Here is a 17,067-nt window from a genome sequence, read left to right on the forward strand (position 1 = left end):
CGTAATCGTATTCCTCTTTGGGTGGCGGAGGGGTAGTTGCCTTTGGTGGTGTGCTAGTTGAGGGGGTGGTGGGAGTTGTAGTCTTTCTGGGTGGTGAGGTAGGGACTGGTAATTTTATTGATATTGTGGTAGGGTTGGTATCTTTCTTGATATGACTGGTGGAGGGGGTGGAGGGGGTAGTTATGATTTCTTGCCTTCGGTTGCTGATCTTGGTGACCCTCACATTCTTTCGGCCTCCATCCTATCATTGGTTTCCTTGGTGGCGCGGCAGTCCCTAGTTGAATGATCAACATCCTCGCCGTGGAAGACAAGGTAAGGTCTGTGAGTGGGGCCACGGCTATGCCCCTTGCCTCTTGGTGCTCTACCATCCTCCTTGATTGTTGATTGTGATCATAGTTGCGTGGGCGTAACACCCTGAATTTTTGGGTATAAAAAATTTCTTTGCTCTATACTCAAAATTCAGGTGTTACCCTTTCCTTACTTCGCTTTTCTTTTCCATTTATTAAAACAATAGAGAGTTATTTTGTTCTATGTTGGCGTGAGCCCTATAAATGCCTTGGTTGTTGCATTCATGCCATTGCATAGTGTTTCCAAGTGCAAGAAGTGTTTGAAACATGTTAAGATGCCTTGTAGAAGTTTCCCGTAATTTTTCATATTTTCTAAATATTTTTTCTATTTTCCAAAATTCAAAATATATTTATTTGAGGTACTTCAGAACATTTTCAAAAGTTCTAAATATGTTTTTGAGTTCATTGGGAGCCAAATCATGTCTAGGAAATTTCCTAGAATTTTTAGAGCCTTCGAGATATTTTTCGGATATTAAAAACGATTTCAGTATTTTCTGAAATTACTTTTAATTTTAAAAATGGGATAATTACAAAAATAAAATATCTTCAAACCCTAGCAATGTATATATATATGCCTGGAATCCTCTCGTCGAGCCCTTTATGAATTTCGAAACCCAATCCCCAGTCTAGATCCGAAACTCCCAAAATTGCTTACCGATGTTCGAGACGGTTCCAACTCCTGCGATAACTTCGGTGAGCAATTAATTTCGATTCGTACATTGTAGGTGGAATCCGAGGGTGTAGCTTCGTTCGTCTCGTCGAGAGCTTTGTCCCGGTGGCTTCGATTCATCGATCCGACTGACGGTTCGTCGCAAATCGGCGTTTTACTCTTCGGCTCAGGTGATGTCTTCTTTCCCGGTGACTGTTCTCCATTGCTACCCATGAAAGTTCTTCGTTTTCTTCCTCCATAGGTGTCCCTCCTCCCCTATAGCCCCTCTCCTTCACATCCAACGTGACAGCGGTCTCCACCCACTTCCCCACACCAACCTTTCTCTCTCTTTCCCCCTCCCCCCGCGCCCTTCCCCCTACGCGTGCCGGCCATGGCCGCTGCTCGGCGCGGCGGCGCGACCCCGTGCTGACCCCTCCCTCGGCTGAGCTCACGTCCCCCCACGACCCCAACCCCCATGGAGGCTGTACGAGAGAGAAGGGAAGTGGAGGGAGGAAAAAGCCCAGTTTTGCAAAAAAAGCCCTCAAAAGATGGTTTAAATAATGTATAATTTTCTAAGTCTGGGCATTTTTATTTGCTAGCCCTCAGAGCCTATAGTTAATTTCACATAGACCCCTGTAATTTTAAACGACCATATCTTCCACGTTTTAAATCATTTTTAATTGTTCAAGTTGTGTTAGGTTCATATTAACGATGTCCATGCGTTAAAAATATTGTTCCATCATTTCACATGATTTAAATAATTTATTAAATATTTGTTAACTTATATTTTGAATTTAGCTTTCGATTAAAAATTAATTTATAGTTTTAACTTACACTTTATAAATATCTGTTAATGTGATCAATGTTAACTCACATACCTTGAATTAATACTTGTTTGATATAAATGCGTCATCTATTTAGTATTTCTCGCGTGTCGCACGTCGCTGTTTGCGCACATCGTCGTTTGCACGCGTTGTCGTTCGCACGTCGTTCTGCTATTTGCAAGCTCCACTGCCGCTGTTCGCGTGTTGTTCGCGTGTTGTTTCACGTGTGTCCACCGTGACATCTGTGTGTTGTCACGCGATGTTTCACACGTGTCGCGTGCCGTCAGCTGTTGTTTCGCGTGTGTTGTGGGCGCGGTCTGCGCTCGTTGTTAAGCTGTTCGTTTATAATTACTCATGTCAGTTAATTAGCTATTTGTCTAATCAACAACTGTTAAAATAGTAAGTCAATCAAAACTAAGTAGTAGTATTAATTTACATTTAATAAAGATAAATTAATATTAGTAGTATTAATTTACATTTAATAAAGATAAATTAATATAATTATGTCGAATTAAGTATTCTAATTAATACTTGCTTAGTGTAAACACGTTAACTTCTCGACCGTAGCTCCGACTATCGCATTTCTTTTCCTCACGTGACATAGTAGCGAGCTCCGTTTCATATATATATATATATATATATATATATATATATATATATATATATATATATATATATATATATATATATATATATATATATATATATATATATATATGTGTGTGTGTGTGTGTGTGTATGTGTGTGTGTGTGTTTGCTTGTGCATGTTCGTCTTAGCTTCGCGTTTCCGAGCTTCGGTGAACCGACGATCAAGCCTTGCCGACCAAGTGATCAAGCTCCTCGAGTTCTAAAAAGTTGAAGACCCTAAGCATCTGTTTGGTGAAGGCAAATGTCCTCTGACCTATTTATGTCCTATTCACATGATAATTCATTTCCCTGCATTACATAATTGAAACCTAAGGATTGACTAGCTTTCTATTTACCTTCTCCTTGATTACCTTTTGGGTTATTATGGTTAGCTTTATGCTAGTGCTCTAATTTAATCAATGAACATGACGAGATACATTTATGATACTACGATCTTATTCTGGATATGATGTTGAACTTGTGGTACTTTAGGGGACTTGGGTTGTTTCCTGAGTACCTCTCCGTAAGGACCTGTTCGTTGAGAGACCACCCAGGAAAACAGTGCAACCATAAGTGTGGTATGGGACGCCCTTAACTGGTTAATTGGAGGAACCTGGGGTTGTAGTTTGCTTTGTCGTTGTGCCGTCAATGGGGGCTAGGGCATAGTGCTTGCTCTGCTAAGGGTGGGTGCTAGTTTTGTTAGTCACCCACCTTAGGGAGGAGAACTGTGTTTGTACGATTGGCAAAACCTAACGAGCAGCTACACACTAGGAGAATCTTTGTAAAGGCTACGTAGTGAAACCTTGCCAACTCACCATGGTAGTGTTTGAGGGTTTGATCGACCCAAGGCAAAAAGGGAATCACGACTCATGGGTAAAGTGTGCGACCTCTACAGAGGAATGAAACTGATATATTAGTTGTGCTCACGGTTAAGAGCGGCCTTGGGATCCTCTTTGATTAGAGATACAGATGGTTCGAGATACAATGGTTACGAATGATGATGATGGTTCTATTAATGATGTTTCTAACTATGGATTCTGGTATTTCCTCTATGAGGAAGTACTCTTTGGGATAATAACTCGAGATTGATAATAAAACTTGGCTTATATTAATGAATAAAACTTGACAAAGTAAAAGCAACCTGCTTTGAGCCTAACTCCACATAAAGCTAGTCCACCTCAGCCAAACGGGACATTTGCTGAGTACGGTTATGTGTACTCGCCCTTGTTTTCACAAACACCAGGTTGCCTTTGGTGCAATCTATGCTTAGGTAAAGGAGAAGAAGAAGGTTTCGAGACGGATCTCCTTGAGTTCCAGAACTTCTACGAGTTCGAGGATTAGGCTAACGACCTCCCCCAGTCAGTTGCATGTGCTGGGTTTATTTACGTTGGCTATATTTCTATTATGTGTACTTTGATTTATAAAATGTAAATGACTCTAGTTTGTAATATTATTACTTACTCTTTATTAATGTTCGAAGCATTGTGCTATGATGACTCATTTATGTAATAACTGTGTACATGAATTTCTTATCCTGACATGTACATGGTTCGCATTTGGTTTACCTTCCAAAACCGGGTGTGATAGAGGGGGTCATCAAGATGGTGGTGGTGATTGATGTTGTTTACTTGCTGGTTTGGCAACGAAAGCTATTGTCCCCGTGACCATGTTTCGGAGTCCTAGGTGTGAGGGAGTTGTTTTGACGGGTATTCCTGCTGGTCTGCCCTTGGTACTTTCTCTTGTGATCTGACAGCTCTTTCCTTCTGCTTTCAAGGACAATTGCCTTGTTCAACAAAGTCTGGAAGTTGGGGAAGCTGTGGCTCTATAATTGGTAGTTCAAGGGTCCAATCAAGCCTTCTAAGAAACGTTCTTAGTGCTTCTCGTCAGTGTCCACTTCCTCTGGGGCGTAACGTGAAAGCTGGGTGAAGAGATCACAGTACTCACTAACAGTCATGTTTCCTTGAGTGAGGGAAAGGAACTCCTTCTTCTTGAGCTTCATTATTCTCGAGGGAATATGATGAGCATGGAAGTTCACTTGGAACTCCTGCCAGGTTATGGCATCAGCATTGGCATGTGCCTCGGTGAAGGCATCCCACCAATCGGACGTGGCTCCTTCGAGTCTTCCTAAAGCGTACAAGACCTTCTCTTGGTCATTGCATTGGGTGATGTCCAAATTCTTCCCAATGACCTTAAGCCAGTCATCGTCATCCAAAGGGTCTACTGCATGAGAGAAAGCGGGCGGGTGATGACTCATGAAGTCCCAGTCCTTGGGGTGCGTGTTAGTGTTGTTGTTTGTACTATTGGTTCTGTTGATTTTGCTGAATCTGCTGCACCAAAGCTATGAGTCCTTGCAGAAGTTGCATCTGCAATGCGATGAATTGATCCATAGTGGGGTTGGGTGGTGGTGGTGGCAACTGCTGACCACGCTGGTTCTGATGGTTATTGGGACATGATCGAGTGTTCACCATCTGGTTGGTTAGAAAGTGCAATCCCGGGGTAAGCGAGGAGTAGAAAAGATTCTAGGTGGAATAGCTTATTATTAATGTTATATTTTTATGCTCTTATGGCCATCATTCCATAAGACCATTGCACTCAAGCAAAAATCCAAATCAAACATTTCAGATAACACCATCACATGGTTGTTATTATTAATAGTGTAATAATATAAAGGTGTTTTCGTCTAATGCGAAAACTAACTTATTACAACATAATTGAAGAATCTAAAGCAGCCTGGTGATGGATCCTGGTTCTCCATAGCGGATCCTCTTGCAGGGAGGGGATAACGCCATGGCAGGGACTTGAACTTCAGGGGATTCCTTCCATCAAGCTGAGCTTCCAGGGCTGCGATCCTTGCGTGTGCATCCTCCAGCTCCATGTGTACCCTAGACAGGTCTAGGGTAGCACTATCCAGGTTGGTGTTAAGACCTGCCACCACATCAGCTAGGGTGTTGAGGCGATCTTCTCCAGCTCCACCTGTAACAATGCTGGTCTGGCTTTCTCAAGGAATACATAGAGGAAGATGCATGTACTTCGTGTTTTGCAGCAGCTGCCAGTAGGTGTGGCTGAGGGACCACAGAGTTCGCTTAGCAGCATTGCTGACCAAAGCAACGTCGGTGGATAGCGGCGTCAGAGACTCATGAGCTGACAGAGTCCTGAACCCTCTATCACCTGCATCCATCACCCTGACATGAATGCGAGTGATGTAGTAGCAATCCCGAGGAGGCTCGTACACTCGCCTTGTCTCATACAGGGGTCGGACGTAGGTTCCCAACGCAAGCAGAACATCCTGCAGCAGGTTAGGGAAATGCCCTGCCTCGAACATTGAGGTATAATGTTCAGTGACAGGCCATAACCCCACGTAGTGGTCCTGCTGTTCTTCGTTGGCCTCCTCGTTGATGTTTTCCTCATCTTCTTCTTCTTCGTCATCTTCATTATCGTCACCAGAGTCGTCCGGGTGGTCGCCTCTGGGACCTGGGGCTTGGACTGCTGGTGCTGGCGGTGCTGAAGCTGACGATCCAGCTGCGAAGGCTAGTGACTCTGCCAACGGGGTGGGCGCAGGCAGAAAGTCCTCCGAGCTGTCCTCCAGAATGACTCCGTTCTCCACCCGAATGCGAGGGAGATCCACAGGGATTTCCTCGACTACCACTGGGTAGACAGGAACTTGTCGTGGCAGAGGGATGTAATTGGTGTTGATCCGAGTGGTTTGAATGATACGAACCATCTACAAGAGAAATTGTCACCTCAGTTGAATTTTAAAGAGATAAGGTTAATAAAATAATTTTGTAAGAACAAAATTAGCATGTTTTGAACAAACTAGGCTTTCCATTTCTAACTAGTCTAATGACCTAGAGTCAGCATGGCTTTGATACCACTTTTGTCACATCCGGTTCTGGGGGCAAAATCGAATGCATAACATATGTGGGCCAGGAACCATTTTCCACACATATGTTGACGTCACAAGTGTAATATATCAAAAGACAATGCAATAAAGGTGTAAAAGGGAGTAGAGTAGCTTTATTACATCATTTGGATCATAGTATCTTAAACAAGTATCATAATCAAAGTACGGCGGAATTAAACATGGACACTCTTCCACAGGAAGGTGACTGGCACATCATTAGACTCAAAACTCATCAACGTCATCTGTGAAGTCTTCGTCATCACCCTCTGATCAAAATATTAGCAAGGGTGAGCTCACTTATGGTCGGGGCTCAGCAAGTGGGGGAAATTAATGCAAGTTAACAAGGTAGGCTATGGATAAGCGGTAAGCATTTTAGTTGGTCAATATTTTATTAGCAACACTTGTCTTACTAATAGGTGTGTATCCCAAATATCCCAATTAATCAAAGGTATAAGATTATATCAAAAGCACTTAAGTGAAATCACTTAAGCAAACCATTGGTAGATCCTGAGATCACGATTTATTTTCCATCTTTAAGTTGAATTATCATGTGAGGGTCCAGGTTGCTCTTAACCGTGAGCATGGCTGACATATCAGTTTTACATTCTACAGAGGTGGTACAACTTTACCCACAAGCCATGTATCCCATCTAGCCTGGGTATATCGGACCCGTAAAAACTGTCGAGGTGAATGGCTAGCGATCCATTATGAGGCTTTCACAAAATATCCTTAGTACAAAGCCACCCGCTAAGGTTTCCACGTCAGTATTGATGGCCCTCTTGGTGAGGTAACTTAGCCAAGACTACCACCCCATGTTAACATGAGCTTCCACCAAACTAGTGTCGTCCCCTCTTGCCCATCTTTCAGGTAGGGTTGCTAAGCACTAAGTCTATAGAGCTAATTACCAAAGCCAGAGCCATTATAGAACTCGTGGTTGCACTGTTATCCTGGGTGGTCACTCCATGTTCCATTTAACACAAATGTTCTTGTTTAACCATCGGGTTAACATCATAATAAAACTTCATTTCCGGAACATAGTATAATTAAAAGTGTGACATCATATTTATCAAGTTGAGCAGTAGCAAAATTTGCTAAGCATAGTATTTATCCGAGGGTAATTCAAGGAATAGGGTTGGTAATTATAGGAAATCCTTATTTAGGCAAATCCCATCAAATTATGCAATATATCCATAAAGTAAACATTATTATATGCATTATTTGGGTACAAATAGAAATGCAGAGGGAGAATCCACTTGCCTTGCACGAAAGTGTCCTATGGGTCGTCCTCGAACGTGTTTGGTTTGTCTACCTCACAGTCAACTTCTATATTCGATCTGCGTATCGTACATACAAAAGAATACGTACGCCAAATAAATAAACATACACCATTACATTGGTAATCATTCACCATTACATACACATTCATACATCACACAACTGTACTCATAAATATGTCTCCAGCATAAATATTTATTAATCCACTATGACTTCTACTTTGAGTTATCATCAGTGAAAATATGAGTATGTGACTATGACGCTAGTTTATCTAGTATAATATAGATAAAAATTTCTTAACAAACTATACGAAAAATAATTGTTAATTATTTTCTTTATTACTAATATTAAACTTTTGGGTTTTATACTTTTCTTCCTAGATAGATATTTTACGTATATCTAAAAATGTTTATTTCTAAATTACCTAACATTAATATTCCAAGAGTTAATGTAGAGTACTAATTGGACTTTAGTAATATAATCATGACGATTTGGACATAAAGAAATATTTTACTAATTCTAAGTAATTAAGTGCTATACATATGAATACATTTATCATGACTAGTAAAACCTATATTTTAATCTGACCGAAAATATGTGGCCTATTATTTCTTACACTTTCTTATATCAATAAGATTATACTTAAATTGCTACTAACAAATATCGTTCCATGTGCCTAAGCGAGGTTAATCGTAAACGTTTCTAGTATGTAAATCACCAAGTTAGTGAATAGTGATATTATTTATTTTTGAAATATAAATAATACAGCTGTCCAAAATATTGTTGCAGGGGCTAGTTCACAATTACACGTATACTTTGGGGTCTCTTTCCAATAGTTTCTAAACTGAAAATCTCGGAATTAATTTTATACAAAACCAGGGGCTAAAATGAAAAATATGCTTCTTTTACCTTGAGCTTTTGCTCATGCGCAGGAATGGAGCTCGACGGGGGGAGGGGTTTGGCCGGGCAGGGGCTTGGCTTGGGGGCTCGGCGGGGGGCGCAAGGACGAGCGCAGACCGTCCGGCTGGGGTGCGGACGACGGGGCACGGTCGACGGAGCTCCGGCGAGCGGCGAGGCGGCTCAGGCACAGTCGACGGCGAGCAAGGGAAAGAGGAAAGCGTGAGAGAGAGAGAGAGAGATAGCTCGGGGAGGGAGAGAGGAGGGAGCTCGTTCTTTTATAGAGCGAGAGTGGAGAGGAGAGGGCGCCGGGGAGGAACGGCCAGCCTTCAACACCATCAGTGGCGTCGTTTCTCTCCATTGATTGGAGAGGGAATTAGGGGAGGGAGAGGAAACGGCGGCGTCGGTTTCTAGCGTGGGAGGCGGATGGGCACAGATGCTGAGGAGCGGGCGCGGGAGCACGGCTCGGCCGAGCGCGCGGCACGAGCCCAGGGCCAGCGGCGGCGGCGCGGAAGGGAGAAGGAGAGGAGGGGCCACGGGGCCCTGACGGGTGGGTCCCACCGGTTAGTGAGTGAGAGGGGGAAATGGGGGCGCGACTGATGGGCCCCAAATGGGCCGGTTTGGCCAGCTAGGGTTAGGGTTAGGTTTTCTTTCTTTTTTTCATTTTCTTTTCTTTTCCACTTCAAAATATAAATAAATATATATTTAAATAATTAAAAAATCATAATAATTATACCAAAGTATTTATAACTAAAATATTTATTTTTGACCAATATTTCAATATTAATTAATTAGATTTTCAATATAAAAGAAATTCTACTAAACAATCCATAAATCAAATATAAGCAAACAAAATTACTCTAAATGCAAATAAAAATCAAATACTTGAAAGAAAAAAAATCCATTACCATATTTACCATTAATAATATAAATGCATTATATTTAGTTGATGGTTTTGGTAGTGTTATAGCATCCCCAAGTCGCCCGATAGCCGATCGACGGCTAGATTTCGTTGCTATGAATAGGTATCCCAAAGTTCTAATCAGAGCCGATCAACCCGAGATCAACGGTTTCTGATCATTCACCCAAACTCGCCATCGAATACGGCGACGCCGCCCGACTACGCCCGGTGGGGGTCATCTGAGTTACCTCGATACAGCACCCGCTGACTTGATGCCTAAAACGACCGACAATGCGTTTAGTAGGACTCGCCGAACACGAGGGTCGATGACTCACCGGCGAGGGCGAGGTGGCGAAGCCGGTCCTCGGCGGAGGATCAAGCCGCAGCAATGGAGTCGCACCGGCGAGCAATTGCCCAAACGCCGACGGTCCAATGGATAAATTGATGGTCGTCGAAGCTCCCCGAATCTATGGCGCTGCCCCAGAATACCCCTCTAACGCCCGAGCGCCCACAAAGCATGTGTTGGCCAGTGATGGATTTCCTGTCCCTCTCTCTCCCCTGCGCTACCCCTCTCCGGTCCTTCTTTCTCGATGGCATTTGGGTGGGCTGGAGAACAAGCCCATCGGTCAAGACAAGCCAAGGAGGTCCATATATATGCAGCACCTGCCGAGGAAAACGACATGGCCAAGTCCCATGGTGAGCTGCGCTCGTCACGGTGTTCATTCGCAACGGTCCCTGATATGGATGAGTCCGACGTGGCGGACCGACCAGCAGCAACCCAAGGCGAGCCAAGGAAGGTGCGCCTAGTCAGCGGGGCCCCCACGTTAGTGAGAAAGCGAGCAGCGCGTGCGGCTGAGTGGAAGCCTGGCGAGCGGGTCCCGCAAGGCAGATACGTAGACGGTGGTGGGAGTTTGGGCTAGGCGGCTATGGCGGAGGATGGAAATGGGCCGAGGAAAAAGGGATTAAGCCCAGGTTAGTTTAGGTGACCCTTTTCTTTGTCCTTTTCCTTATTCCATTTTTTCCTATTTCAATTTCAAATCAAACACAAGCTTGAATTTCAAACCTTTAATTTCTTTAAATGCACAAATAGAACTCCAAAATGATGTGCACTAATTATATTAATCTATTTATTTAGTTACTTTATTATTATTATTATTTTATTTAGGTAATGTTTTGAACATGAAATACACACACCACATTTATTACATAGAATATTATTTTGGGTGTGTCATCAATTTCAAGGTAGATCCCAAAGTTCATATTCCTTTATTTTGATAGAAAACATTTTTCAAATGCCTAATCTTTATTAGGATATGTTTTATCTAATATTATTCTATTATGATCATTTACTTTAGAAAGGGTGAGTTCTAAAGTTCATTTATTTATCAAGGATACTTATTTTTATGATTATTTTTCAGGATTTCCTTAACTCGCAAGTTAAGATTTTGGGTGTTACAATAGCGATTAATGTAGAAGAATCATATCCAATTTAAGTAAGAAGATATACATCACATATCATTGGATTGATTTTCTTTTTATGTTAGATTACACATTCCATAGAGAAACTCATTCTCTTGATGTGAGACTACTTAAGTCACTTAGACAAAAGCATTAGTCTTACGATTCTAGTCATAAAGAGAAATTCCCTTTTATAAGTGTCCTAAGGATTTAAATTCCTTATATGACACCTTATTCTTTTAAGAGCTTCGAATATTTCTGTTTATGTTCAGAACATGGCAACAATATGATAATTAACGTAAAACATGCCATGAGCTACTTACAAAAATTTAAAGCATGTAGATCGCCATAATATAGAAATGATGAAAATGCAATCTACCATATGAGAGGAACTTTCTCCAAAGAATGGTGACATAATTTAACAACATTCTTAAGTGCTTCCTTTTTCTATGTGACTACACAAGACATAAGAGAAATGATAATTGAAGATACTTGCACTTAAAGACATAAGTGTTACCATCCTTTGGCTTTCCTGCATGTTGTAGGGTTTTCTTGATTTTCCACAAAGCATAGACCTACAACATCAATATTGTTGGGGGCCTTCTTCTGCCGAAGGTCCTCAAAAACATAATTAACCATTTTGAATTCAGCATAAGCTATTACAGGAAGGTTTGTCTTCAAGATACAAGCCTCTTCCTCATGATGAAGGCATATGAGATGAAGACAGATCTAAAGATGATAAGAGTAAACATCAAAGCTATCGCCAAATGGACAGCTTCGGCTCATGGCAGAGATGAAGTATGTTGATAATGTCGACCGAAGGGGAAAACTACTTAGTCCTTAATGACTTGTATTGCGATCATACGTGAATATTGAGGACATAAATATACTTTTACCTGGGCTGCGTCCTGTGCCTATAAATAGATGAACAGTAGCACAATACTATTCATGCTGAATTGTTATCACTCTCTCTCGTCCTCACCTTCGAGCAAGCCGAAGGTATCAATGTAATATGAATTATGTTGATATTGATTCATGTTTTTATAGAATGCAAATATGAATGGATTAACCAGATATAGTTATTTCCTTTATCTCTTTGTATTCTTGTTTACATATTGAATGATGAAGGCATGCCCTTCATGACCTTCGTCCGACGAACATTATACCCAAGGAGAGATAATGCTTCGGAAGACGAAGGTCTCTAATAATTAACAATTGTGTTGCCTTGTTCTTGATTCACAGCATCTAAGAACAAGTGACCAACAAATATCTTGCTCGAGATGATATGAATTTTAGATATAATAATTCAAAATAACTTTGGGTCAATCTTAGAGATATAAATTATTGTAAGATTGATAGCTTGAGTTAATAAGAATTGATTTCACCCGCTCAAGCACCTCCAAAGCTTCATATCATCTCCTTTCCCCTGCAAAGCTTGTCAATCAAATTTTGGTCCCCATCTTTTGATGGGCCCATCAAGGTTAGTCAACATGGATCTTGGAACCGAAATTTTCTTTGTGCTAGCACTTGGTGAACTCATTACCTTTCTAGCACAAGTTGCAATTTTGGGTTGCCTAGTTACATATGAATCAATTGACAAGCTAGGAGCGGAATAATTACCAATGGGACAATCCTTACATAGATGTCCCTTTCTTCAACATATGTAGCAAAGGCGATCTTCATGTTTTAAAGATTTCTTATTTCTTGTCTCTTGCTTGCTACATGGTTAGTAAATGTTTTCTTTTCTCAAACTATGCATTTTTATTTTACATAGGGACACAATTTAATCATATGTCCCGTCTTAGAGCATCTAAAACATTTTCTATCATCCTTGTTAATAACCAAGCCATTTTCTTTAATATATGGTCATGACCTAATCAAGTGCCCCTATTCAAAGCATTCACTACACTTCTTATTTTTCTTAGTGTGAAGTGTGACTTGATCATTACCTCGGATGTTACCTTGGATGGAGGCATGATTGAGACTTTTGGTAGAGGTATTGATTTTCTTCTTTTGTTCCTTCCTCTTGACATTCCTCGTGTCCATGACATTTTCTTCGAGGGATTTTGTGCATGCTAAGGTTATTCCCGCCTCAAGCTTCTTCACCATGTCATCACGGTTATCTTGAGAAGGTTGAGCAATGCACTTCCCTTTCAGTTGTGTCAAGCTCGTTCTTAGCCTCTCATTCTCTTCTTTGAGCTCTTGATATACAATATCATCTATTCCTGGAAATTCTAGCTCAAGGAAGGATTTGCTTGCTGGCGAGCAATTAGCACATGACAATATAGTTTCAATTTGAACACATGTGCAAGCTTGAGGTTGTTGAGATTTTACGTTTTCTATCACAACCTCATGAGCAATATTTAACATGATATGATCACCCGTAAGATTTTCATGAGAACATAGAAGCATAGCTTGTTTTTCTTGAAAAGCTAGATTTTCAATTTTTAGCCTTTCAATTTGGTCCTTAAGCAGGGTATTCCTATTTACTAATTGAGCAATACATGATAAGGAATTGTCTTGCTCAATTGAAATAGTTTCATACCTTTGGACCAAGTCAACATGAGAGCACTCTAGCTCCTCATGTTCTTTAGTCAACTCTTCCAAGCTTTGGATTTTTGTGATGAGGACATCTTCTAGCTTGTGAAGAGCTTCACTTTGCTCTCTCGCTCTTTTTAAAAGTTTGAGCATGACCGCCTTATCTTCTAGGCTTAGATGAGCGTAGAGTTGCATGAAGCTTCTTTCATCCTCCTCATCCTCATTTGTGCTTCCTCTATCATTTTTATTAGCGACACAACATATGTGGGAATCGAAATGGGAAGACAAACCTTTTGGAGAGGTGGATTCATCATTTTCTACTTCTTCCTTTAAAGGGTTAGTGTCATAAGGACTAGAGGAAGTAGAAGCATCATATGAACTAACATGTTTGGACTCATCAAATTTATCTTTAATTCTATTCCAAATATCATGCGCATCATGAATAGGTTCATCATATCTAATTATGAAGGCATGATAATCTTCTTTGCTAAGAGAATAAAGCGTCCCAATCCTTTGGGACTCAAATGTGATACAATTACTAGTCCCAGGAGGCTAGTAAACACATTCATTTCTTCAAATAGTATAGAGTCTCAAATAATAGTTATTACAATACCAAGATACAAGCTCTAGCGTGCCTGGAAACATAGCACAGTGGAAGATCACCTAGCCCAAGCCACAGACAGACTGGGTGCAGACACAACCCTCTTCTAGTCGAATATAGCAGAAAAGAAGTCTTCAGCTGCTGAAAAACATAATAAAATCTGGGTGAATACACTAGGTATTCCGCAAGGCCATCCCGCCCGTAAAGAGAGAGGGACCTATACAGTACATGCTTGGTATGGTGGAGTTGAAGTCGCTCTTTTCTTTTTCAGAGAAAGGCAATACTTTGTCGTTTTACCCAAAAGAGAGGAGTAGCACATTTTCACACTCAACCACCACTGAGCTTCCCGCTCCCGTGGTATTACTTTTATTTCCAAAACCACCCACACACTTTCCCTTCTTACGAAGCTTAAAAACACTAATTGTCATACCACACCAGACTCGTCCATACCAGTGGACATGGACTACCCGAATAGGTTTCAAACTCTACACAGAGGTGCACACTTTACCCACTAGTCCGGCTCTGTGGTCTCATGGCCAATGAGACCTGAATTCGAATCTCTTTCCTTCCTTGCACATCCTTACCATAACGATTATATCGGAAGGAGTCAGGTCACCTCCATGCCCAAACCGGACAAAACATTCCCCTTCCTTATCCTCTCGGTGCTCTCCGGCCATCATAACCCTGGGGTTTGGACCGTACAAGTTCAGATTGAGTGACTACCCATACAGTCTCGAGTGGTTGTACTTGTCATGAGTACAGGTAGTGAACGGTGACAAACCGGTCCTTATATGAGGGGACAATCCTTCCTGCTCACACCTAACCCGGCTGAGCCAACACCTTAGGCCCTCCCCTAAACCAGAGAGTCCATGATCATCCCTCTCGGTTGGTGATAAGCGTGAATACCCTCCATCATACACCTTTTGAAAACATTTCTCTTTTTAGAAAAACCATTGCCTCAACCCACATTTTGTACCCAAAAGAGATCCTTTAATGCAGGCCATCACTTGTCTCACAATGCATATAATCCAACCCATATTCCCGGCTTAGGAAGTGGTAGAAAGAGTAGGTAATTTATGCATCAAGGGAAGAATGGACTTACCTTCGTCGAAGTTCTCTTGACACGAAAGATCTATTTCCGGGAGGTCGGGCTCTTGCCCTTCTTCCGGAGGGTCGGATCCCTCTTCGCCTAGCAGAAATAGGCAATAAACAATACATCAAACATTGTTGTCTAATAAGGTGTGTCAAGGTATATGTGTTATTATTTTGTGACCTAGAGAATATTTGGACTATTTTTGGTGCATAATATATCAATATATATACATATATAAGAAAATAGGGAAAGGAAAAAGAGAAAAGGAAAAAGGGAAAGGATTCTCGGTTAGCTGGGCCGGGGGGGGGGGGGGGATTTCGGCCCTGCGCGAGCGCGGGGACGCGGCGCCGCGGGCGAGCTGGCCCAAACGACCCACGAGGAGGGGAGACGGCGTGCACAGACGCTGTGAGCGCGGGCCCATGCGCCAGAGAGAGGAGGAGGGTCGACGGCGTCGGGCGGTCTGATGGGGGAGGGGGCGAACCGGCTGGTTTTGGGAAAAACCAACGGCCGACGAGGTTCCACGGTGGTTCTCCACCGTGGTTCTGGTTCTGGTTGGTCGGGGAGGTGGCATAGCATGGGCAGGGGTAGGGGGTCTCGGTGGTGAGGTCAATTTGGCCGGCGGACACTCGGGATGGCCGATCCACGGCGAGGTGGCGGGCTCCCGCGGCGGTGAGGTTGCCGGTGATGCTTATGGGGTTGAATAGGTGAGGGAGGAGGGTGCATTATGCTCTCAGAAAGGTGGTGAAGCTTGTGAACTACACTAATTTGATTCTAAGCCACCGGAGAGGGGAGGGGGAAGCTCACCGGAGAGAAGGGAGGCGACGGCGCCGAGCTCGATTGGGTCCAGGGAAGGGGAGAGGGAGTGGCCGAGGCTGGTGCAGGGAGATGAGGGGCTCGGGCGGTCCTTTTATAGGCGGCTGGAGAGGGGGGAGGAGGAGGCCGTCGGGCACCAGCGAGACGCGCTAGGGCGGCGATAATGGTGGCACAATGGTGGCGACGGGACGGCTCGATGCAGGCGGTGGCGAGTGGTCACCCGGTAACAGTGCGCGGGGACGCAAGGCGCCAAATCTTGCTGGTGAGCGAGTAATGGCGAGGACACGGGGCGGGCGGTGGCTGGCGATGATCGCGTCAATGCCCGATCATGGGTGAGGGAGAAGGGGCTGACGAGCGGGGCCCGCCTGCCAGAGGAAGAGCGAGTGCGAGGGAGAGGGGGCGGGCGTGGCTGATGGATGGGGCCGGCCGATCAACGGGGGAGAGGAGAGCGTGGCACAAGCGTGGTTGCTCGGGCGAATGGGCTGCATGGGCCCCGAGTGGAGGAGAATGCGGCGCGCGGGAGAGAGAGGGAGGGAAGCTTGGGCCGGATCCAGCCCAGCCGAGAGGGGAGGGGAGGATTTTCCTTTTTTTCTTTTTCTATTTATTTTCTATTTTCTTTTCCTTAATCCCTTTTCCCCTTTAAACAAATATTCATTTATATTTCCTAGGTGCCAAAATGAAATACTCTATGTGAAGTGCCACTACCAATCATGGTGTATGCATATGATGAATAAAATGCTTCAAGAGATGAGGTCTTAGGGACTAAATAATGGGGGGTTTAGGGGTTTGGGGTTTCTAACTTTGGGATCAAAACTGGGATGTTACAGACCTACCCCACTTAAAAGAATCTCGCCCTCGAGATTCAGGCTGGGTTTGAGAAAAGATAAGGGTATTCCTTCCTCAATGAGTCCTCACTCTCCCAGGTGGCCTCCTCTTCTCCTTCTCTGCTCCACTGGACTTTATAGGGCCATACTTCTGAGATTCGGGTCTTTCAAATGGCTGAATCGAGAATCTTCACTGGCTTTTCTTGGTACTACAGATCCTTCTGAATCTGAACTGACTCCTCTGCGATGTGACTCTCTGGTACTTTTAAGCATTTTCGGAGCTGAGATACATGAAATACATTATGGATATCTAACATGG

At 43.0% G+C, this 17,067-nt stretch overlaps 1 protein-coding gene across 2 annotated transcripts; it reads right to left on the reverse strand.

The window, feature by feature from the left end:
- Nucleotides 1-5,079: 5,079 nt before the first annotated feature.
- On the reverse strand, nt 5,080-10,194 carry LOC111591182 (uncharacterized). Of its 2 annotated transcripts, none has more exons than XM_023302122.1 (2): nt 9,757-10,041; nt 5,080-6,168 (listed from the first exon to the last, which is right to left on the reverse strand). In XM_023302122.1, exon 2 carries the CDS (start codon nt 6,166-6,168, stop codon nt 5,446-5,448), a length of 723 nt encoding a protein of 240 aa, XP_023157890.1. In that variant the 5' UTR covers nt 9,757-10,041; the 3' UTR covers nt 5,080-5,445. The 2 variants fall into 2 exon arrangements, 1 of the variants encoding a protein (XP_023157890.1); XR_002750349.2 differs by lacking the exon at nt 5,080-6,168 and adding an exon at nt 7,508-7,682 and having other exon boundaries at nt 9,757-10,194.
- Nucleotides 10,195-17,067: the final 6,873 nt, after the last annotated feature.

Source organism: Zea mays, chromosome 3 (assembly GCF_902167145.1).
Source record: "Zea mays cultivar B73 chromosome 3, Zm-B73-REFERENCE-NAM-5.0, whole genome shotgun sequence".
Lineage (NCBI taxonomy): Eukaryota > Viridiplantae > Streptophyta > Magnoliopsida > Poales > Poaceae > Zea > Zea mays.

Excerpts from the sequence above, each read along its gene's own strand:
- LOC111591182 (XM_023302122.1), bottom strand. The coding sequence starts at position 6,168 with ATGGTTCGTATCATTCAAACCACTCGGATCAACACCAATTACATCCCT.